Source organism: Paramisgurnus dabryanus, chromosome 4, assembly GCF_030506205.2.
Source record: "Paramisgurnus dabryanus chromosome 4, PD_genome_1.1, whole genome shotgun sequence".
Classification (NCBI taxonomy): Eukaryota; Metazoa; Chordata; class Actinopteri; order Cypriniformes; family Cobitidae; genus Paramisgurnus; species Paramisgurnus dabryanus.
Window position 1 is genome coordinate 51,150,745 of NC_133340.1, and position 19,507 is coordinate 51,170,251.

Genomic DNA, 19,507 nt, shown 5'->3' on the forward strand with positions numbered 1-19,507 from the left:
CCAATTTAAGCCAAAGGTCAGAAGCTCGTGGAGCTGCCTGGAAGTTGGTAGTTGAAGTAAGTTACTTTTTGTTATTTTTAACACCTTAAACATACAAATTATATTTCTAAAATACAATTTATATGATGGATATTATTTAAATAGGAGTTATTTTTCTCAATTTAAGCAAATACGTTTCTGTAATATAGATATTTTTATATTTTTGCACGAATGTTGTTATTGTTTAATCCTGCTGTAGTCGGTTAGAGGCGATCTGTTTACATTTAAACGCAGCAAAGCGGGAAGGTGCCAGAGGCTGTCTAAGTTGGACATTTATAACATTTTTTGGTTAATTTTTTGGTATATTTAACAAAATAACCTCATAAATACGAATTATTTGTCTTAAATACAATATATATAATGTATATTATTTATATATATAACCAATTTTCTCAGCTTAAGCAAACATGTTTCTGTATTTTTACATTTTGCACGATTGTATTTGCTGCAGTCGGTTGTTTAAGCTCGAGTCCTAAAACGCAGGAAAGCGGGAAGGTGCCAGAGGCCATCGATCGGGAGCTGTTTAGGAGCTAACATTTAGGTAAGTTATTTTTGAACAAAATAACCTTAGATATATAATTACATTTCTTAGATGCCATATCAGTTTTGAGGAAATACATTAACTCATCGTATTACTTGAACACATGAATAATAACCTTCCTTCGGAGTTGAAAACATCTGTAATGTTATCTGTAACGTTAATGTTATTAAGTGCATTTTAAGCACAGATAACAAAATCACTCAATGTAACTAAATAAGGTGAACTGATGTGCATGAATGTTTTTGTTAACCAATAATATGCAGCAACATCATATTTTTACATTAATTTGTACATATTAGATATTTTATTTTAGTATTTTTACTATAAGTATATTATTTCAAATTTTAACATGTGCTTATCTTACAGAATTTCCTGGTGAGCCGTACTGTCCACATAAAGGTACATTTGATGCTTCTACATTTTATTCTGTACCAATTTAAAATGTTGGTTCTCATTTCTTTTTCAGAATACCTCACCATTGACTTTGTACTCTAATTATCTAAGAGTAACTGTTGGTGTGTGTCATGGAAAGGGACAAGTGGAATATTAATCGAAGTAACTTAAGGAAAAGGGCTGTTAAAAGAGTCAGACGCTTGTTTGAATCTTTAGATAATGAGGACATTAATGTTGAGCATCATACTGCAGTTGAGCATCATACTTCAGAAAGTTGTGTTGAACATGAAGGAGTTACTTCAGGCTTTGATTTGCCATCCATCTCTGTAGCAGACCGTAATGAGGAAAGTGAATCATTTGATGAGGATAGTCATATTGATGAAAGGGAATATCCTGCTAACGGTGATTTAGCAGGTTGTTTAAAAGACTGGGCAACAAATTTTGGAGTTTCATTGATTGCTTTGTCTGCCCTTTTGTCCATACTAAAGGTCCATCATCCTTCCTTACCAAAAGATGCCAGAACTTTACTTAAAACACAGACTTGCCATAGTGTTGCTTCCTTAGGGGGTGGATCTTTCTATTATTTTGGCATTAAAAAAATGTTCAGTCAAATTTTTGACAAGGTTAAGTCAGTTCAGAATCATCACAATTTCAGATTACAGTTAAACATTGACGGCCTTCCACTTTTTAAAAGTTCCGGTATACAGTTCTGGCCAATTCTGGGAATGCTCCAAGGTTACAGTAAGAATCCTGTAGTGATTGCTTTGTTCTGTGGGAACTCAAAGCCTCAGTCATTGTCAGAATATCTGAAAGATCTGATTTGTGAGTTGAAATCTCTGAGTGCTGGATTTGTTGTAAATGGCAAGACCTTTTTTTTAACTGTATCTTCAGTAATATGTGATGCACCTGCAAGGGCCTTTATTAAGGGAATTAAATCACACAATGGATACAGTGGGTGTGATAAATGTTTACAGACAGGCATTTACCTTAATAATCGCATGACATTTCCAGAACTTAATGCTACAGTGAGAACTGATACATCCTTTTCAAATGCAGAGGATGAAGACCATCACATACAGCCTTCCCCATTTTGTGAAGCGTCTGTCCCTATGGTCAGTGGATTTCCCCATGACTATATGCATTTAGTGTGTTTAGGTGTGATGCGTCGGCTACTTGACTTGTGGATTGGCACTTGTGGAAAGTTGCATTATCGGATTTCATCCAGACAGGTGGCTGTCATTTCAGAAAAGTTGCTTGCTCTCAGAAGTTACATCCCTTCAGAATTTGCTAGAAGGCCAAGGGGCCTTGATGAAAGGTTGCGATGGAAAGCAACAGAACTTAGGCAATTCTTACTTTACACCGGTCCGGTTGTTTTGAGGGATGTTCTGACTGTTGAAGTGTATCAAAATTTCATGCTGTTGTCTGTAGGTATATACATCTTGGCAAGTCCGACATACTCTTTGATATTAAACGACTTTGCCAACACCCTGCTTAGATCATTTGTTAAGCATTTTGGTGAACTCTATGGTCATCAGTTTTTAGTTTACAACATTCATGGTCTATCTCATCTTAGTGATGATGTGAAAATACATGGACACTTAGATTTAATATCAGGGTTTCCTTATGAGAACTACTTGAAACGGATCAAAGGAATGGTTAGAAAACCAAGTTCACCCCTGCAACAAGTTATACGCAGATTATCAGAACTGCATTCAACACGCTTCAATGATGAGGAAGCATCGAAACCCAACAAGCAATTAAAAATGCCACACTCAGATGGACCGGTTCCTTCTGGCTTTACAGGAGCAGTCTACCAGTTCAAAGAACTTGCAATTGATGAAATTGTAATCAACGCATCAGAGAGAGATAGGTGTATCAAGATGAATAATGTAATTGTTCTGGTTCAAAATATAATAGTCTTTGAGGGTGAGGAATACATTGTCTGCAAAGAATTTAGACATATTGGCAAGTTTTTTGACTATCCCATTGACTCCACAGATTTAGGAATTTTCTTTGCGTCGGATTTGTCACCAGATCTGATGTGCCTCAAGTTAGATACTAATGTGCAGAAGTGTGTCCGGTTGCCCTTGGATGTTGGATTTGTAATCATTCCACTTCTACACACAGACCCATCCTAAGTTGGGGTCTAAGCGTGACGTTATTTTAGTCATAAGGACTGCTGAATTTTAGGAGTAATATTTTTTTATTTTGTAGAAATTTATAATTTTTGTGCAGATCAACATCAAGTTTAGACAGAGGTGAGCGTGTCCAGACTACCTTTAATTATCCCTGTAAGTGTGTATTCCATGTTTATACTAATATATTTGGTTTTGAATTTGTATTAATGAGGACTTTATGTGCACTTAAAGGGATAAGTTCACCCAAAAATTGACATTTTGATGAATGCTGATTGTGAAGCACACAGCTTGTGTAAACCATTGACTTCCATAATAGGAAAAAAATATAATGTCCGAATTTTCATTTTTGGGTGAACTATCCCTTTAAGCCACCATTCACCTTTTAAACCACTTACAGTTAACTTTTTCATTATAGATAATGATGTTCATATTCTTAAGAGGATTATTTTTCTGTTATAGAACATGTTTCACATAGTTGAGTTTCTGGACACCCAAGAAGTTGAAGTGGTGCCAGCACTTTGGGTTGCAGATGAAGTTTGTCATTGGCCATCTCACTACAAATCCGAAGAATTAGGGAAGGCCATACGAAATGAGGAACAGCCTGGACACATGTGGGATGTCTTTCGTGTTCGCATTTTATACTCAGCTGGTATGCATATCACATTTACATTGGGGCGGTTTAAACCTGGCATTAAAATGCATTTTGGTCAATCATATTATAAGTGGACGACATTACATACTAGGGCTGTCACTTTTTATCGATATTCGAATATGAACCTAATGTGCATGTCAAGATAGAATTATAGATTTTATATAAAATTACATATTGTTTATAGTGTTAAATATTATAGCAGAATAAAAAGCTTGTGTTAATACGTTCGCATTATGAAATTAGCATGTATGAAGATAATTTCATCATTTTTACAACGCAACGTAAACTTTATATTAAACAACAACAGCATTTGTCTTGTAAACGGATTTGAAATGATCATGTGCTGACTGCCGCGCATCACACAGACGACAGAGTCAAGTAAGATCTGCTGTGTGAGATCTGCTTAACTTAGCGGTAAGTTTAATTTCATCTCAAATATCAAATGGTTTGTGCTCTCTATCATTAAAAACAGTCAAGCAAACAGCACGCGCAGAGATAATGTACTTGTGAATGACGGCTCACAAACGCGCAGGATAGGCTATGTATGTGTGCTTGTTGTCAATAAGATTCTTTCTCACGAAACTCGCTCAAGTGCGGGATATGTGTGCTTGTCAATGATGGGCGTTAAATCCGCGGAGTTATTTCCGCTGAAATCTGCACGGATTGGCGCGGATTCCGTTTGGGCATGGCTATATTTTTTCATATAAGTTGTTATTCATAAGTTGATAACCTGCTGTTTCAAACATTAAATAAAAAAAGTAATCCAGACCGTCCTGTTTATGACTGTCACTAATACATTTACGATTGAATCTGCATTACGGTGTGTTTTTTTTTTATGCACACGGGGGGCACCTAGATATTCGAATATATTCGGATAGATTGCATGATATTCATTATCCGTTAGAATTAGATTTTTCTCAAAAGTGACAGCCCTACTACATACAGGTTTAACGATGCGAAACGTTTTGAACTTGTCCTCTCTCGACCACATCCAAACGCATTCAACCGGATTGCTTTTGTGGTGAAGACGCTCAATCTGTTTGAACAACCACAAACTACCGTATACTCTCTGCCTATTGATTTTAAGTTTATACAGAGCATGTTTTTTAACATCGGCTCTGACTTCTAGGGTGAGCAGAAAATGTTCTCTGCGATCTATAGTTTACCAGTAATAAAATTAATGTGTCTGCTCTCCTTATCTGTTGTATGAGTGTGTTAAGTTGCATGAGCTTATTTTATCAATTGCTTTGAAATATCAAAGAAAACCCTTACATATACACATACAAAGCATTGTGCAACCTGTTTACTAGCATCACAAGTAGTGCTTCTCCTTACATAATAATAATATAAGTGCACATTAGTTTTAACTTGTCATTTTTTCTTGCTTTTGTCTTAACTACTCGCCCATATACCCTCTTTTGAAGTAATCAGGATAGAAATGGTCGAAAGTGGATATAATAGACAGGTTTAAAGACCAGGTATGAATGATTATTTGCCTCTTTTGTCTACTTGTGATCCAATTGACCAAAATGCATCTTAATACCAGGTGAAAACAACCTCTTAGGATTCGCTAATGTGAATAATCATCTTAAAAGATTTTTCTTATTTTACAGCAAACTACAAAACTGCTCGACTTAAACTACCTGAAGCAGAAGCCCACACTGACATTCAGACTGCTGAAGAAGATGAAGATGACAATCCAAAAAAGCGAAAGCGAATGTAAGTGCTTCTTTTAAATGTTTCCATAAAACATTGAGTGTTTCCCACAGGATTTTGAGAGACTGTGGCGGTGATGACGTCACATGCAGATTAGCATGTGATGTCATTGTTTCATGTTTTACTCTTTGTTCTGTCACACTATATTGCATTTTAACACAACTGAATGCTATTTCTACATATTATTTGTTTTGTTGTCTATAAAATAGTGACTAAACACAACTCAGTAACGACCCAGTAACTCCTTGTTTAATCCAATCAGCTCTTTCTTTAACTGCTCCTAAAAACACGCCCTTATCTGAGAAAATCAACATACATTTATAATTTAGGCTGTACTGATGTTGCTCTTCTCATCAGTGCTGTTGCGTTATGAGCGCTTTTTTATTTTAAATACGAGGGGTAGTTTTGTTGCAAATTCAGAAATATGAGAGAATACATGGTTGCTGTTAATAGAGAACACGTGCATGGGCATACCGCATCATAGGTAGGGAGAGAGCTCGGACACAGACTCACACCAGAACGGGTATGTGTGGTAAACACTGCTGCTAACCTTTTGTTAAGTCACTAATTATGAACTTGATCAGCCGTATTTCTTTGTCAGTAACATCTGTGACTGTTGACACTTACGCGAAAAAGAAAGTACACGGAGGAACGCGAAGTTACAATACTTTTCACTCTTATGTGAGAGAGGCGCACTGCATGCAACATGAGAGAGAAGGGAGAGGGTGCGCGCTGTTGAGGCACTGCACGCAACGAGGAGGGAGGCGTGCTGAGCGCTCGCTACAATGAATTAAGACGTTTTAAATAGTAAAATTAAAATGTAAATGGGAATCATGAAAAATCTATTTGTGGCGGCCAGTGTTGATTATAAATCCATAAATCAATTTATAGGAAACATTGACATTTGTTTTATGGAATAATCTGTGAAGAAATTCAGGCATTATTAATGAAAAAGATTAATGAAAAAAGCCAAACAAAAACAAAAAGCCTAGTGCACATCCTGAATCACCAATAATAGAATAGGAGAGTGGTCAGAGAAGGCAAGGGTCAGATCCAGGAGATGGTGTCATGATCAGGAGGGACAAGGAGAGACAGTCCACAACTACAATAAATCCACTATGGCAATATCAAGCACAGTTCAGGCATCCTTACCAGAAAGTATATACAGGAATCCTCTCGCAAAATGGACAAAATACACAAAGGACAAACAAGAGCCAATGATTTAAAATAGAAGAACCAATACTCTGGCACTAAGTGTGCATGCAGATTAAGACTTTATTGTATTGTTCATTTTCATTTGTAATTGGCAGAAAATCAAAAACAAAAGGCTACTACAATTAACTGTGACAAGCCATAATTATGTAAAAAAAAATTATGTTTGCCTGATGAAGGCCAGTGGACTGAAATGTTGTGTCTGATTTAAGTATTTCAGCAAGTATTTGTAGTGTGTGGGACTTTAAAGGTCACATTCTTCCTGATCCCGTTTGTAAACTTTAGTCAGTTAGTGTTAAGTTTGTGTGATAGCATAAATAATACCTGCAAAATGATAAAGCTCAAAGTTCACTGCCAGTTCAGTTCCCGCAGCACTTTTCAGTTTGGGCGGCCCACCTAAGCTGGGAAACCCTACCACCTTAACTAGGTTGTCCCCAAAAAAATGTCGCTGCACAAAAGGCCGTCAAGTGCATCTCGGAGAATAGTGTGGACGCGCTTCACACTGCGAGCGGGCACGCACGCCACAGTTGATAAAACATTTAATTCATTAATAATCTAGTATGTGTTCATTTTCTGTCATAGTTTCTTCAAAATGTAGTTTTTTTTTGAGTGTTTTAAATAAAAATATTTTCATCATAATGTCTACGCCCCGCCCCTTTGATTGCCATGCCCCCGGCCCCGGCCACCCGCACAACCCTACCACCTTAACTAACAAATTTTCTGTGGGAAACCCTGCAGGTGATATATTTTCTTTAACAGAATTCCCGTTTAAATCCTAGAGCGAATGGCCGGTTTAGACTACAGTCCTCTACTACCCACAGAAATACGTCAGTCACCAGCTATGCTCAAACGGCTCTGGCTAAGCTAAGCTGCTGTTGAATCACAACACATTAAACAAACTACACAATCAGAACTCATTACGTATTTCTGACAGTGAAAATAGTGCTATAGAGATAAGTCAATTGTGTGAAAAATAATGTGTTTTTTTTAACATGAACGTGTTTATTGCATACTGTAAACACTAGGGATTCACCAAAGGAAAAATTATGACAGAAAACACTTAAAAATTTTAATTTAATTAAACAGATTAAATTATATGAAGTACTGCTGTGTATATATATATATATATAATTTATATAATATATATTTTGAGATCTTATGACGGATTGAATGTCCAGGTTCATTTCCGTATACAGTATGCTTCACATATCTAAATGGCCAATAAAAAGTTGTGAAATCATGTCATCTGATTTTCACGTATATCCATTTGGTATCAAAGCTGTCAATTACGCTGCGTATCTCCCGCCCTGTGGAAGCAGCTCGCCGGTCTCGTGAAGTTTCATTGAAGCTCAGCACTGGATAGCCGAATAAACATAGCCTGGTGATACAATGACTTTCAGGGTAAACATTTCCCCCCTGACCCCAGACGTACGTCTAGGAGTGACAAAATTACGGTAGGACGGTGCAAACGACCACTGCGTCCCAAACCGCCTACTTCTATAGTATATAATAGGCTAAGTAGTGCTTTTTTACATACTATATGGATCAGCTGGCTAATTACTGTGCTCTTTAACTGTGTTTGTAGCATTTTTGCTACTTGTGCCCTGATGAAGGCCTAGATGTAGGCCGAAACATGTTGGTGGTATTTTTAAGTTCCATTATGAACTAGCACCTTTATTAAAGCGGTTTTATATTTAGAAGAGTGCCTTGGTTTCCTTTTGTTGTTTATGGAAGAAGGCTGTTTGGGACGCAGCGAAAGTATCTGTCTAGCATTACCATGTCAGTGTATTGAATCATTGTCCCTTCATAGTTTGCAAGAGACATTTAATAAATTTATAATTAATATTAAATAAACTAAGCGTATTTAATGAACTGAGCGTATTCATCTGTCAATATGAAACGCGACTTGGCCATTCTAATTAATGATCGGAAGAACTCGTATCGACCACCGTTACTGTAAAATATGCACGTATGTCCATTTAAACTCAATTTTGGTCAAATGTGGATTATTTCATTACACTGGCAGGAATATGGTTACATGTAAAGATGCCGTACCAAGTATGACAACACTACATTCAACTGCTTTTGAATGAGTTTCATGAGTTTCATCGGGCAGCGACTCTATATATATATATATATATATGCTTTGTATATAATGATGTTGAAATGCATTCTTAATTGACTGATATAACATAGTTTTATTTTCTGTTTCCCACTACTAGGTCAACCTGTCGCTTTGAGAGTGATAGTGAGGATGAAGTTACTGTTAAACAAAAAAAGACTTTGCCTCCAGCTCCAAAAATTAAAAAGCCTAATTTTGAAATAAAGTCTGCAATGAAGAGGCCGCCTTTAAGAGAGGTTCAAGGGCCTTCCTTACAAAGTTCTCCAACAAATACAGAGCCCCAGCAGTCTGTACAAAGTCCACCGACCTCCAGCGGACAGTCCAGATTGAGTATGACAAATCCTAGTTCTCAAGATGAAAGACAGTCAGGAACAATTTCTTCAAGTGGCCTGTCTGGTAAGTAAATGAATGCAGTATATATATATATATATATATGCATATATACATTGTTAATAACATATGTTCATTCATTGTCTTTATTTTTAGGTTTACTGCAAAGAATGCTTACAAATCAGGAAATGATAATGGAACAGCTGAAAATTATTCAGATGAACCTGCAAAAAAACGTAGATCCCACTCATGTACAGGATCCAATTGAGCACGGTATACTGCCACTGAAGGATGCAACTGCCCTACTAGATCTGGAAAGACGTCTCAGGGAAGAGGTGGACCTCAAAACCAAAATGGTATAATACATATTCCTTACCACAAGGGATAGGTTTTACAATTTGAAACATTTGATAGTGTATTCTCAATTACCCAAGTTACCCACGGTCCAATATGCGCATGTGAATTGTGTTTGTTCGGTTCACCCATCCAACTCTGTCCATTTCATATTTCCAGCACTTCCTTTACTGTGTGAGTGCCCGAATGATCTTCGTGCTGGGACAGTAAATGCCTTCCAGCGAGTTGATATCCAGTCACTATACGCTAGTTGCTAGCATTTAACTCCGCTTGCAAGCTGGTGTCAGATTTCATTCTGATGCACGGTTAGCAGAGAAGCCTGACACGAAAAGTGGCACTGTCTTTAAAATCTGTGGTGTGGATTAATTATTTGTGTGAGTAGATTACATACAACGTGAATGTAAAGATGCAAATTTGTGTGGGGCAATGCGAATAACGCAAATTGGGATTTGTTATTGCCGCAAACACGGGTTATTGGCCTCAAACACGTCTTCCACGCAGGTTGAAAAAGTAGAAAAGAAGAGAATTTGCATGATACTTAAGGTAAATCCCACCAGTAAACTTTATTGAGGAACACATTTTTTGGTTTCTAAACAGCACAGAATGATGTTGGACTTAACAGTAGTGCAGTAAGGTATAGCCTTTATTTACAATGTAAAGTTTAATTTACTAAGTACAGGTGTATAAAATTGCCAATTTATGTTTACCTGTGTTTTATTTTCAAAAAGTAAGAATTTACGTGTTCCCCAGTTTGAATGGAATATAATTTATATATATTTATATCTTTATTTAAACGGCAACTTCGGCGATCTGAACATTAATCTTTATTGAAAGTGGGTCATATTTGTAGTCGAAATGTAACATAAATTTAAAATTTGGTGCCTATTTGACAGAGAAAAAACAGAACATGACTTTAGGGTGAAAACAAATTAAAAACTCTACCAACTACTAAAAAAACTACTACCACAATGCACAGCTCTGCAAGCCACCCCCATTAATCTGAATACCCCTAAGCTAAATTCTTTTGTGTATATACAAACCACGTTAGTATAAAAAAGTGAATACTCACTTTATAGTCAGACGTCCGTTCGTTACTGCAGGCTTTGGCTTCCAGTTTACAATTTTAAAATATGTATCCAGGATGCTGATGCCTGCACACAAACACGCCCTTAGGCAAAGTACATCTCTTCCCCGGAAGCATTCACCAAACAAACATCCATATCCCGATCTGATGCAGCTGGGATCAGCTGAAAAACGCATTTGTGAAACAAACAGCCATGCAACAAAACCGGGCTCCTCTACGCGCAGAGGTCGAAGTTTGCGGCCTCCTCCCTGGGCTTCTCGCCTCAGCTGCCTCCTGTTCCTTCATCTGCCTCAGCTCTTCACCATATTGTGGCTCTTAAAGGAGCATTTCACCCGTAGAAACATTAATCTTTATTGAAAATGTGTCATATTTGTAGTCGAAATGTAACATACATTTAGAATTTGGTGCCTATTTGACCGAGAAAAGGGGTGTTTGTAGTCTCACCCCCTCAAGAAAGATATTGGACTTCCTTCTTTCATGATGCAAAATGATAATTTTTACATCATTGAAAGAAGGAAGTGCAACACTGAAATCAGTATTTCTCCTGTCTCAGCAGCAACTGAGGAAATGATGCATGACCATTCAAAAACATGATACAAAGCTTAATGCAAATCAGTTGACCTTTAATTATATCTTATACTATTTTATCAATACAGAAGAAATGTATTAAAGGAATAGTCTACTCATTTTCAATATTAAAATATGTTATTACCTTAACTAAGAATTGTTGATACATCCCTGTATCATCTGTGTGCGTGCACGTAAGCGCAGTGTAGAAGTGACCAAACACATCAACGTTTCTCCTATTTAAGACGAGTAGTTATACGAGCAAGTTTGGTGGTACAAAATAAAACGTAGCGCTTTTCTAAGCGGATTTAAAAGAGGAGCTACATTTTATGGCGTAATAGCACTTTTGGGAGTACTTCGACTCGGCGCAGTAACACCCTCCCTCTCCCATTATGAGAGGGAGAAGGGGAGCGGACTTTTCAGGCGAGTTGAAGTACTCCCAAAAGTGCTATTACGCCATAAAATATAGTTCCTCTTTTAAATCCGCTTAGAAAAGCGCTATGTTTTATTTTGTACCACCAAACTTGCTCGTATAACTACTCGTCTTAAATAGGAAAAACGTTGATGTGTTTGGTCACTTCTAACTTTATCTCTGATTGGTACCATTGAATGAATGGGTCTAAGCTAAATGCTATCGAAGCGTCGCAGCGCGCTCCAGCGCTTACGTGCACACACACAGATGATAGAGGGATGTATCAACAATTCTTAGTTAAGGTAATAACATATTTTAATATTGAAAATGAGTAGACTATTCCTTTAAGATGATTTTTGCATTTACATAAAATAAAAGAGAATTGCAATTAAAACCATTTTCACTCTCCCTGTTCCTGTTACTGAAGCATAGAATAATTTAAAAATTCATTAATAGGCCAACTCATTAGAACCAACCGTATACCATTGCAAAGTTTTGAAATACGCATTAAACCGTGGATTACCTGTATTGTTGCATCCCTAGTGTCAACCACATACGGAAATTCATAATTTACTCGCTCTCATGCTATACAGGTATTTTACTTTTTTTTTCAGCTAAACACAAACAAATGATTTTACAATTAAGTCATCTATTTTGTAATACAACATTTAAAATTTAAAATGCCAAACTGCCATAGCAGTGCTACTTAACTTGCAGTGATTAAATGTGATTTTAAAAACTTACCTAAACTATTTTTTTGTGACTCACTGGCTGCATAAAACCATAAAAATTGTGGGTTTATGCAAAGAATGTCATTATACGTAATGTGAAGAACATTCTCAGAAAATACAAAATTCATATCTGTAATATGTAAGAACATGTAAAATGAATGGGTGAAATCAAACTTTGATGCTCATCTAATTATTAGATTGTTAGACTTTAGCCTGTGGCTTGTTGCGTAAACTGCTTAGTTTTACAAAGTTAGTTATCTATTTTTTTCTTCAAGCTGGTCAAATTTAATTGGTCTAATTTGAAGCTGAGAAGTAAGACTGATTAGTCCTAGCTTATTTCTAGTTTGTCAGATTTGTCTTAACTTAGTGGTTATGTTTATGCAACTGGACACTGGTGTTCATAGGCAGGGTCAAAAATAGGACCACAATGCTGTGGCTTGGGGAAAACAGCGACAATCTAGCAGCATTTTGGCAGCCAGCATGCAGCATTGAGAAATAGTCCTAACTGGGGAATTCTAAAATGCCTCTTTTAAAATTGGTTCATGTGTAATGTATTGAAATAAGTCTAAATGGCTTTTCAATTATCTTTTTCAGATTACTACCTTGAGTGTCATTGGAGGAGTTGACGTTAAGGACAGTGTTTGGCGACTTATGAAACACTGTTTTACCAACTCGTTTGCCAAACAGCTCAATTGGCGTGGCATCAATGGAAAAACAGCTTTCCATGGACTGCAAATGAAACATGTAATTACAAGTAAGTGTCACATGTATGCATGTCACCATGGGTCCATTATTCTGCTCTTGCATGTTAGATGGAGTACATATTTGTTAACAATACACAGAACATTGTATTAAAAACTGAATACAAACAAGATAGTTGTTAAAGTGCTTTTGATGCTGCTGGACAGAAGTTTGTCCCATATGTGACATCAACATTACAGCTTTTTTCAATACACAGGGTTCCTGCGGGGTCTCAAAAAGTCTAAAATTCAGAATTTTAATTTTAAGGCCTTAAAAAAATCTAAATCTTTTTTATAGGTCTCAAATTTAATTTTCCCAATTCTTAAATTTCTTACCTTCGTTCATTCCCGAAAAGCGTTGTCCGCAGAAAATAAAATAGTAATTTAAAACGCTGAAGAACTAAATCAGTGGCAGAGGCAGAAAGTGTATTTCTCTTAAAAGAAACCTTTCGCACTTTGTCATAATCCACCCAAATCGTGCCATTAGCTATATTTCAGGTGTTGTGATCTGACTGTATACTGTGTGTTTGGCGAGAAACAATCCTTAAATTTAGTTTTGTAAAGCAAAAATCTATTTCGGGAGAATTTAACCAACTAAGTTAGCACGTGGCTTACCCGAGCATTTGCCAGGGTTTGAAACTTAGAGGACCCAGAAGCGGAAAAAAAATCAACAAAGCTTTATTAAAAATCAACTTCAATGAGACGGGTTTGGTGTTAGCCAGGCTAGATAAATGCAGTTATACTGCCCAAATCACTGTATATAATGATGAGGCTTAGACGCTTAACGTTAGTCAGTTCGTGGAAGGTAATGCCGGTTAACATATAGAATTAATATGTCACATTTAATTACTATTTTTAACTGGTTTTAATGTCTTACAACAGAAACAGAACGTATACGAATGACCTTGATGTTGCATTAAAGTACAGTAAATGACAGTTCAGATAGTAGCAAAAACTTAAACACTAGTCTGGTTTTGAGAGCAGATGTGACATAATGATGTCACAAATATGCTAATTAGTACCTCAAGAATTGATTCTGAATCGAATCGGGGCCCTAAGAATCGATTCTGAATCGATTCATGAGGGTCCAAACAATTCCCACCCCTAGTTCTATCTGTATTCTGGGTTTTGAGATATTGAGCTTGTGCAAATTTTAATTAAAAGGATAGTTCACCCCAAAATAAAAATTCTGTCATAATTTGCTCACTCTCATGTTGTTACAAACCTGCATAAATTTATTTTGAATACTAAGGAAGTAAATGGGGTCCACAGACGGTTTGCTTACAAACATTTCTAAAAATATCTTCCTTTGTGTTTATTGGAACATAGAAATGTATGCAGGTTTGTAACAACATGAAGGTGAGTAAATGATGACAGAATTTCTTGGGTGAACTATCCCTTTAAATAACATCACTTGTGTTTCAGTGCTGATTCTAACCTTATCTGACTAGAAATAGATTACCAGGTGTTATTATATTAAGTGCTGGGTGATAATTCGATAATAATTTTACTGATATAAACTTTTTTGATAAAACGATACACTGTTAACCCTGATATTGTCTTTACTTAAACAATCAAATAAACATCACTTAATATTTTCTGTTTTGAAGCCAAAGCTTAAAAAAGTTTAGTTGATTTAACTTTTAAGCTTACAAAATCCACAGTGTCAGTTAGAGCAGTGGTTCCCAATCCTGGTCCTCGAGGCACCCCTGCCAGAAAGTTTTAGATGTCTCCTTATTTAACACACCTGATTTAACTCAACAGCTCGTTAGGGAGACATGTTTACCATTTTTGAAGGAGGCTGATGAGTTGAATCAGGTGTTTTAAATAAGGAGACATCTAAAACTTTCTGGCAGGGGGGCCTCGAGGACCAGGATTGGGAAACACTGAGTTAGAGTAGTAGAGCCCTATGATTTTCGCAATGCGGATAACGCGGACAAAATCACGGGATCCGAAAGCGCGGAAACATTTTCTTGTGTGTAATGTTGGATGCACAAACAGGGTTCGCCGAACACAGCAGATGCCATGTATCAGCCACGCACACATCTGCACAGCTTTAAAAGTATATTTACAGGACATTTACAAATTCAGGAAACTGAGGAAAAACAGCAGATCACTGCAGTGAATATGTATGCGTGTGCGTTCCCACAGCAACGTGATGCTCTTGACATCCATTTATCAGCGTGTATAGCTCGTATATGTATAACACACGTGTGAACACTGAACTAAGTTTTCTTTTTTTGTTTAAGTGAACATAAACAGCTGGATGTTACTCAGTATATTGAAACGTAAAGCAGTCTGTCTTGTGACAGTAGCCTGCTGCTTTCTGTGTCAGAAATGTGTTGATTTCATAACAAATATATTTACATTTAATACAGATGCCTGAACATTAAAACAAGATTTTAGTATTTGCATTTTTCATGTTCTGAATAAAAAGTAGTTTAAAACCATTATTAACTGTATGGTTTTTAAAATTTTCACTCAGGAGCAAAAATCTGCCTTTAAATTTGACAGGAATAAAGATTTGTTATGTATGATGATAATTATCGATATTGACTGATATGGAAAACATTTTCCTGATAATTTTTTTGGCCATATCGCCCAGCCCTAATTATATTATTCGTGTACATTAACCGATTCAATACTTGGTCCTGTGAAAGTCAGTCCGTGTGTCTCAATTCGTTCCCTAGCTCCCAAGGCCGTGAATCAGTATATCGTGTACACAGGTTCGGGCACTGGTAAGGACCCTAGCTTACTTGACATTGGGACACTGTTCACTTATTTTTTTGTCACGTGGCTGCTTAAGCGAGTTGTAATCACTCACAGCTGTTACTCATCAACAACCGGCAAAACCAACATATCTCTGACTTAATTTTAAAAACAGTACATTGTGAAAAATGCTGTCATTATTCTCTTACATATCTGTGCATAAAATTGGAGGCATATAATTACGTTTTAAATGTAATAAATATATTTACAATTTTAAATAAATGTTATTATTTTAAATATTGAGTAGATTGTGGTCCCTTACTGTGTAGCAATGTGTGTTTATATTTACAAATAAAACAAACGTTTGGCTTTATAAAAGTTCTGTAACATTTCATAAAGTTTATTGAGTTGGATCATGTGATGTTCAGTTGGCGAGCTTCAGAAAAGGTCACGTGATTTCCGCTTAGGGAACATAGGCCCTGCGTTCCAGTTCGTTTTTTATGAACTTCCCTCGCTAACTTCCCTCAGTCTCGTTCACTCGGATGTACTTCATTGCTTACGTTGTACAAGTTCCCACTACTGCTAGAACACTTGAAGTGGGTTCAAATGGATCGCCCTAAGCCCTTGATCACATGGAAAGTGGAGACCGCCCCCTCCATGTGCAAAGCGCGAGTTGCTGAAGTGACGTCACAATCATGTTGCATTGTGGGATATGAAGCTGCATGAAGTGTACATATGAAGCAGACTCGCTCCCTCGGTCAAAATCGAGGGAGCGAGGGTCTGTCCATACAAACTTCCCTCGTCCACTTGACGAAGTGGAACGCACTTCAAAATGGCGACAGGGATTCCCCCAAGGGGAAGTGCTTAGGGAAGTTCGCGAGTGTGTGTCTAAAACTGGAATGGAACGCACCCAGGGACCATCGATGCTCACTGGTTTTTGCGTTGCATTGTGGGAATTTTTAGGGAACGAACGTTCCAGTGCACTGAACGGATTTTGCGATTGAGACAGCCCTTAAAATGGCCGACTCCCTGATCAGTGCCCTGACTACTGAACAAAGGAGCTGATTGAGGCACACGGAGTAAAATACATTTAGGATCAGGGATATATAAAAATTTTAGTACATTTATGTATGGTAAATGTTGTTATTAATTTGTTTATAAATTGTATTAATTATTTGGTTATGTTCTTTAAAAGCTACAAAATACATGTTTCCCAGATTAACAAAATATTAACAATAATATAATAATTTATTCTTTAAGTATTCATAGTATTCATACTACTAAAAGGAAAATGTACATTTAAAATGATCTGACATATCTGTCTCAATGAAAATGAACCTACCACCAGCCACACAATGTAAACAGGAGAAGTTTGAAAAGGACATTGACGCACACAAGCGAGACAGTTTGGGTCTTCTTGTGTCTGTTCGGCAAAAACACATTTATTTTAAATTACCCGAGACCCAATGCTGCTATTATTGTACTCGACCCGTGTCCAAGGCACGCGTGAAACTTTTAGACCTGAACCCGATCGGGTTATAAATAGTTTCATCGGACGCGATACACGTCTGGATCCGAACTTTACTTCCGGTTTCGTTTTTTTTTAATGGTCTGACTAGTTGCTAAACTGATCTCTTGAAATCTGATGCCTCGTCGAAAATAACAAATGTTTTGGTTTCCTAGGTAATCTATGTGTTGTTTTTTTGCTTGTTATATTAAAAAACTATGTTTAAAGCACTTGTTGTTATTTATTCTTAGCGGAGTTTACCGGAAGTTACGTGGGGACCACTACAGCCGCTTGTTTATGTTGTTACTGCTGAACCCGTCTATAAGATGAGGTTATAAGATTTTGAAAGTTCTGTTCATGTTTTCTGTTGTTTAGGTACTGTGAGAACTAACAGGCTCACAGCAACAGCCACCGATCAGGAGATAGAGTCTCATATTAAGAGATGGCTGCACCTCGCAGGTGACCGGGATGGTGGTAGAAGAGAGAGGGAGGAGCGACGACGGACTCAAAATCAAACCTGTAAGTCAGTTGAAATATCTATTTTGTAGTAGGGCATCCATACAATGTTGTATCAATGCATACATTTTCTCTTTTGGGTTACCTGAAATTAAAATGTATTTATGTTTTTATATTTTATTTTGTAAGTTTGTTTTAAAAAAATTCTTAAATATTATTTTTTTTGTGCAATGTTTCTATTTCTAACCAAATCTGTTATTTTACTAAACAGTTTATTTATTTGCATATTCTTTAAAGGTCTGCACAATGACACTGATGGGCCCAATCAAGAACAACTGTAAATATGTTAATATGCTTATTGTTTTTGTTTTCCATAGTTTGTATTTTATAGTGTTTAGAGTTTTCTGGTGTTCAGAGTTTTTATAAAGTTGTTTTGTCTTTATTTTATTTTTACATGCTTTGTTTTATTTTCTTTGTTCAAGTGTTGGATCAAGTGTTTTGTGTTTGTTTATTTTATTACTTACACATTTTTTTCCTTGTATATGAAGTGTTTTATAAAGCGGTTTTAGACATAAAACTATAATGTTCATTTTGTGATTTATATTTTTTACTTTTCTGGACCTGCATTTTTTTTAAGTTGCTTTATGATTGTTTATTTCATTATCTATAATTTTTTGGTTTTGATTTACAAAAAATATTTGTTATAGTCACTATTATTAAATAAAGCAGTTATTTCATAAATATTTATTGTTGTAAGACCATTTGTAATTTCTCTTAAAATATTTACAATTATGCATTTGACAGATACTTTTATCCAAAGTAATTAATTCATTAGCATAATGAATGTAGGAGAGACCAGGGTTAAAATATATAGTGTAGCCCAAATTAGGGTCATTGCTGGTTTACTGTTTTGCAAGTGGCATGGCTATGTCTTGCTTCTGGTGCAGATCAAGCAAACAGGAGTGTACCACCTAAAAGGTAATATTCCATGCAGTATATGGGCCAGATAATTGTAAGATTTGTGGCATAATAAAAATAAAATGGAGCGGACCATCTAAGTGCCATCTCTCAAGGTAGTATGTGGGCCTGAACTGGACCAGAATAAAAGAAAATGTGGCCCTGATTAGGGTAACTTCTGGGTTTTATATAGGTTTTTTCTGGCTGATACATGGCATTGTTATGGTTTAAATTTGGCAAACTGTAGTGGGCCACCAAAGTGCCAATATTCCATGCTGTATGTGGGCCATATTGTGTCTGGTGTGGACCGGATCTGGTCCAGAATAAAAACAAACTGTGGCCCAGATTAGGGCCAGATCTGTTTTATTTGGTTGGGTTCTGTCTGATATGTGGCATTGATATGGTTTATATGTGGCACAGATCTGGCAAACAGGAGTGGCCCACCAAAGTGCCATCATTCCATGTGGTATGTGGGCCAAATGATCTTATCTGGTGTGGGCCAAATCTGGCCCAAAATAAAAGCAAATTGTGGCCCAGCTTAGGGACAGATCTGTTTTATTTGGTTGGGTTTTGTCTGATATGTGGCATTGATATGGCTTATTTGTGGTCCAGATCTGGCAAACAGAAGCGGACCGCCCTAGTACCATCATTCCATGCGGTATGTGGGCCAGATGAATGTGTCTCATTTGGGCCAAATCTGAGCCAGAATAAAAACCAACTGTGGCCCAGATTAGGGTCAGTTCTGCTTCATTCGGTTTATTGTTGGCTGACCTGCGGATTTGCTATGGCTTGTTTGTGGCTTTGATCCGGCAAACAGGAGCGGACCTCCCAAGTGCCATCATTCCAT

At 36.8% G+C, this 19,507-nt stretch overlaps 1 protein-coding gene across 2 annotated transcripts; it reads left to right on the forward strand.

Annotated features, from left to right (window-relative positions):
- LOC135786102 (uncharacterized) lies at window positions 1-18,423 on the forward strand. 2 transcript variants are annotated; one of them, XM_065295803.2, is made up of 10 exons: window positions 1-56; window positions 491-580; window positions 947-979; window positions 3,571-3,760; window positions 5,377-5,482; window positions 8,914-9,209; window positions 9,300-9,499; window positions 12,886-13,045; window positions 17,623-17,766; window positions 18,001-18,423. In XM_065295803.2, the coding sequence occupies exons 4-10, from the start codon at window positions 3,574-3,576 to the stop codon at window positions 18,042-18,044; spliced, it is 1,137 nt and encodes a 378-aa protein (XP_065151875.1). In that variant the 5' UTR covers window positions 1-56; window positions 491-580; window positions 947-979; window positions 3,571-3,573; the 3' UTR covers window positions 18,045-18,423. The 2 variants fall into 2 exon arrangements, with proteins under 2 accessions (XP_065151875.1, XP_065151877.1); XM_065295805.2 differs by lacking the exons at window positions 1-56; window positions 491-580; window positions 947-979 and adding an exon at window positions 998-3,264.
- The last annotated feature ends 1,084 nt before the right edge of the window (window positions 18,424-19,507 follow it).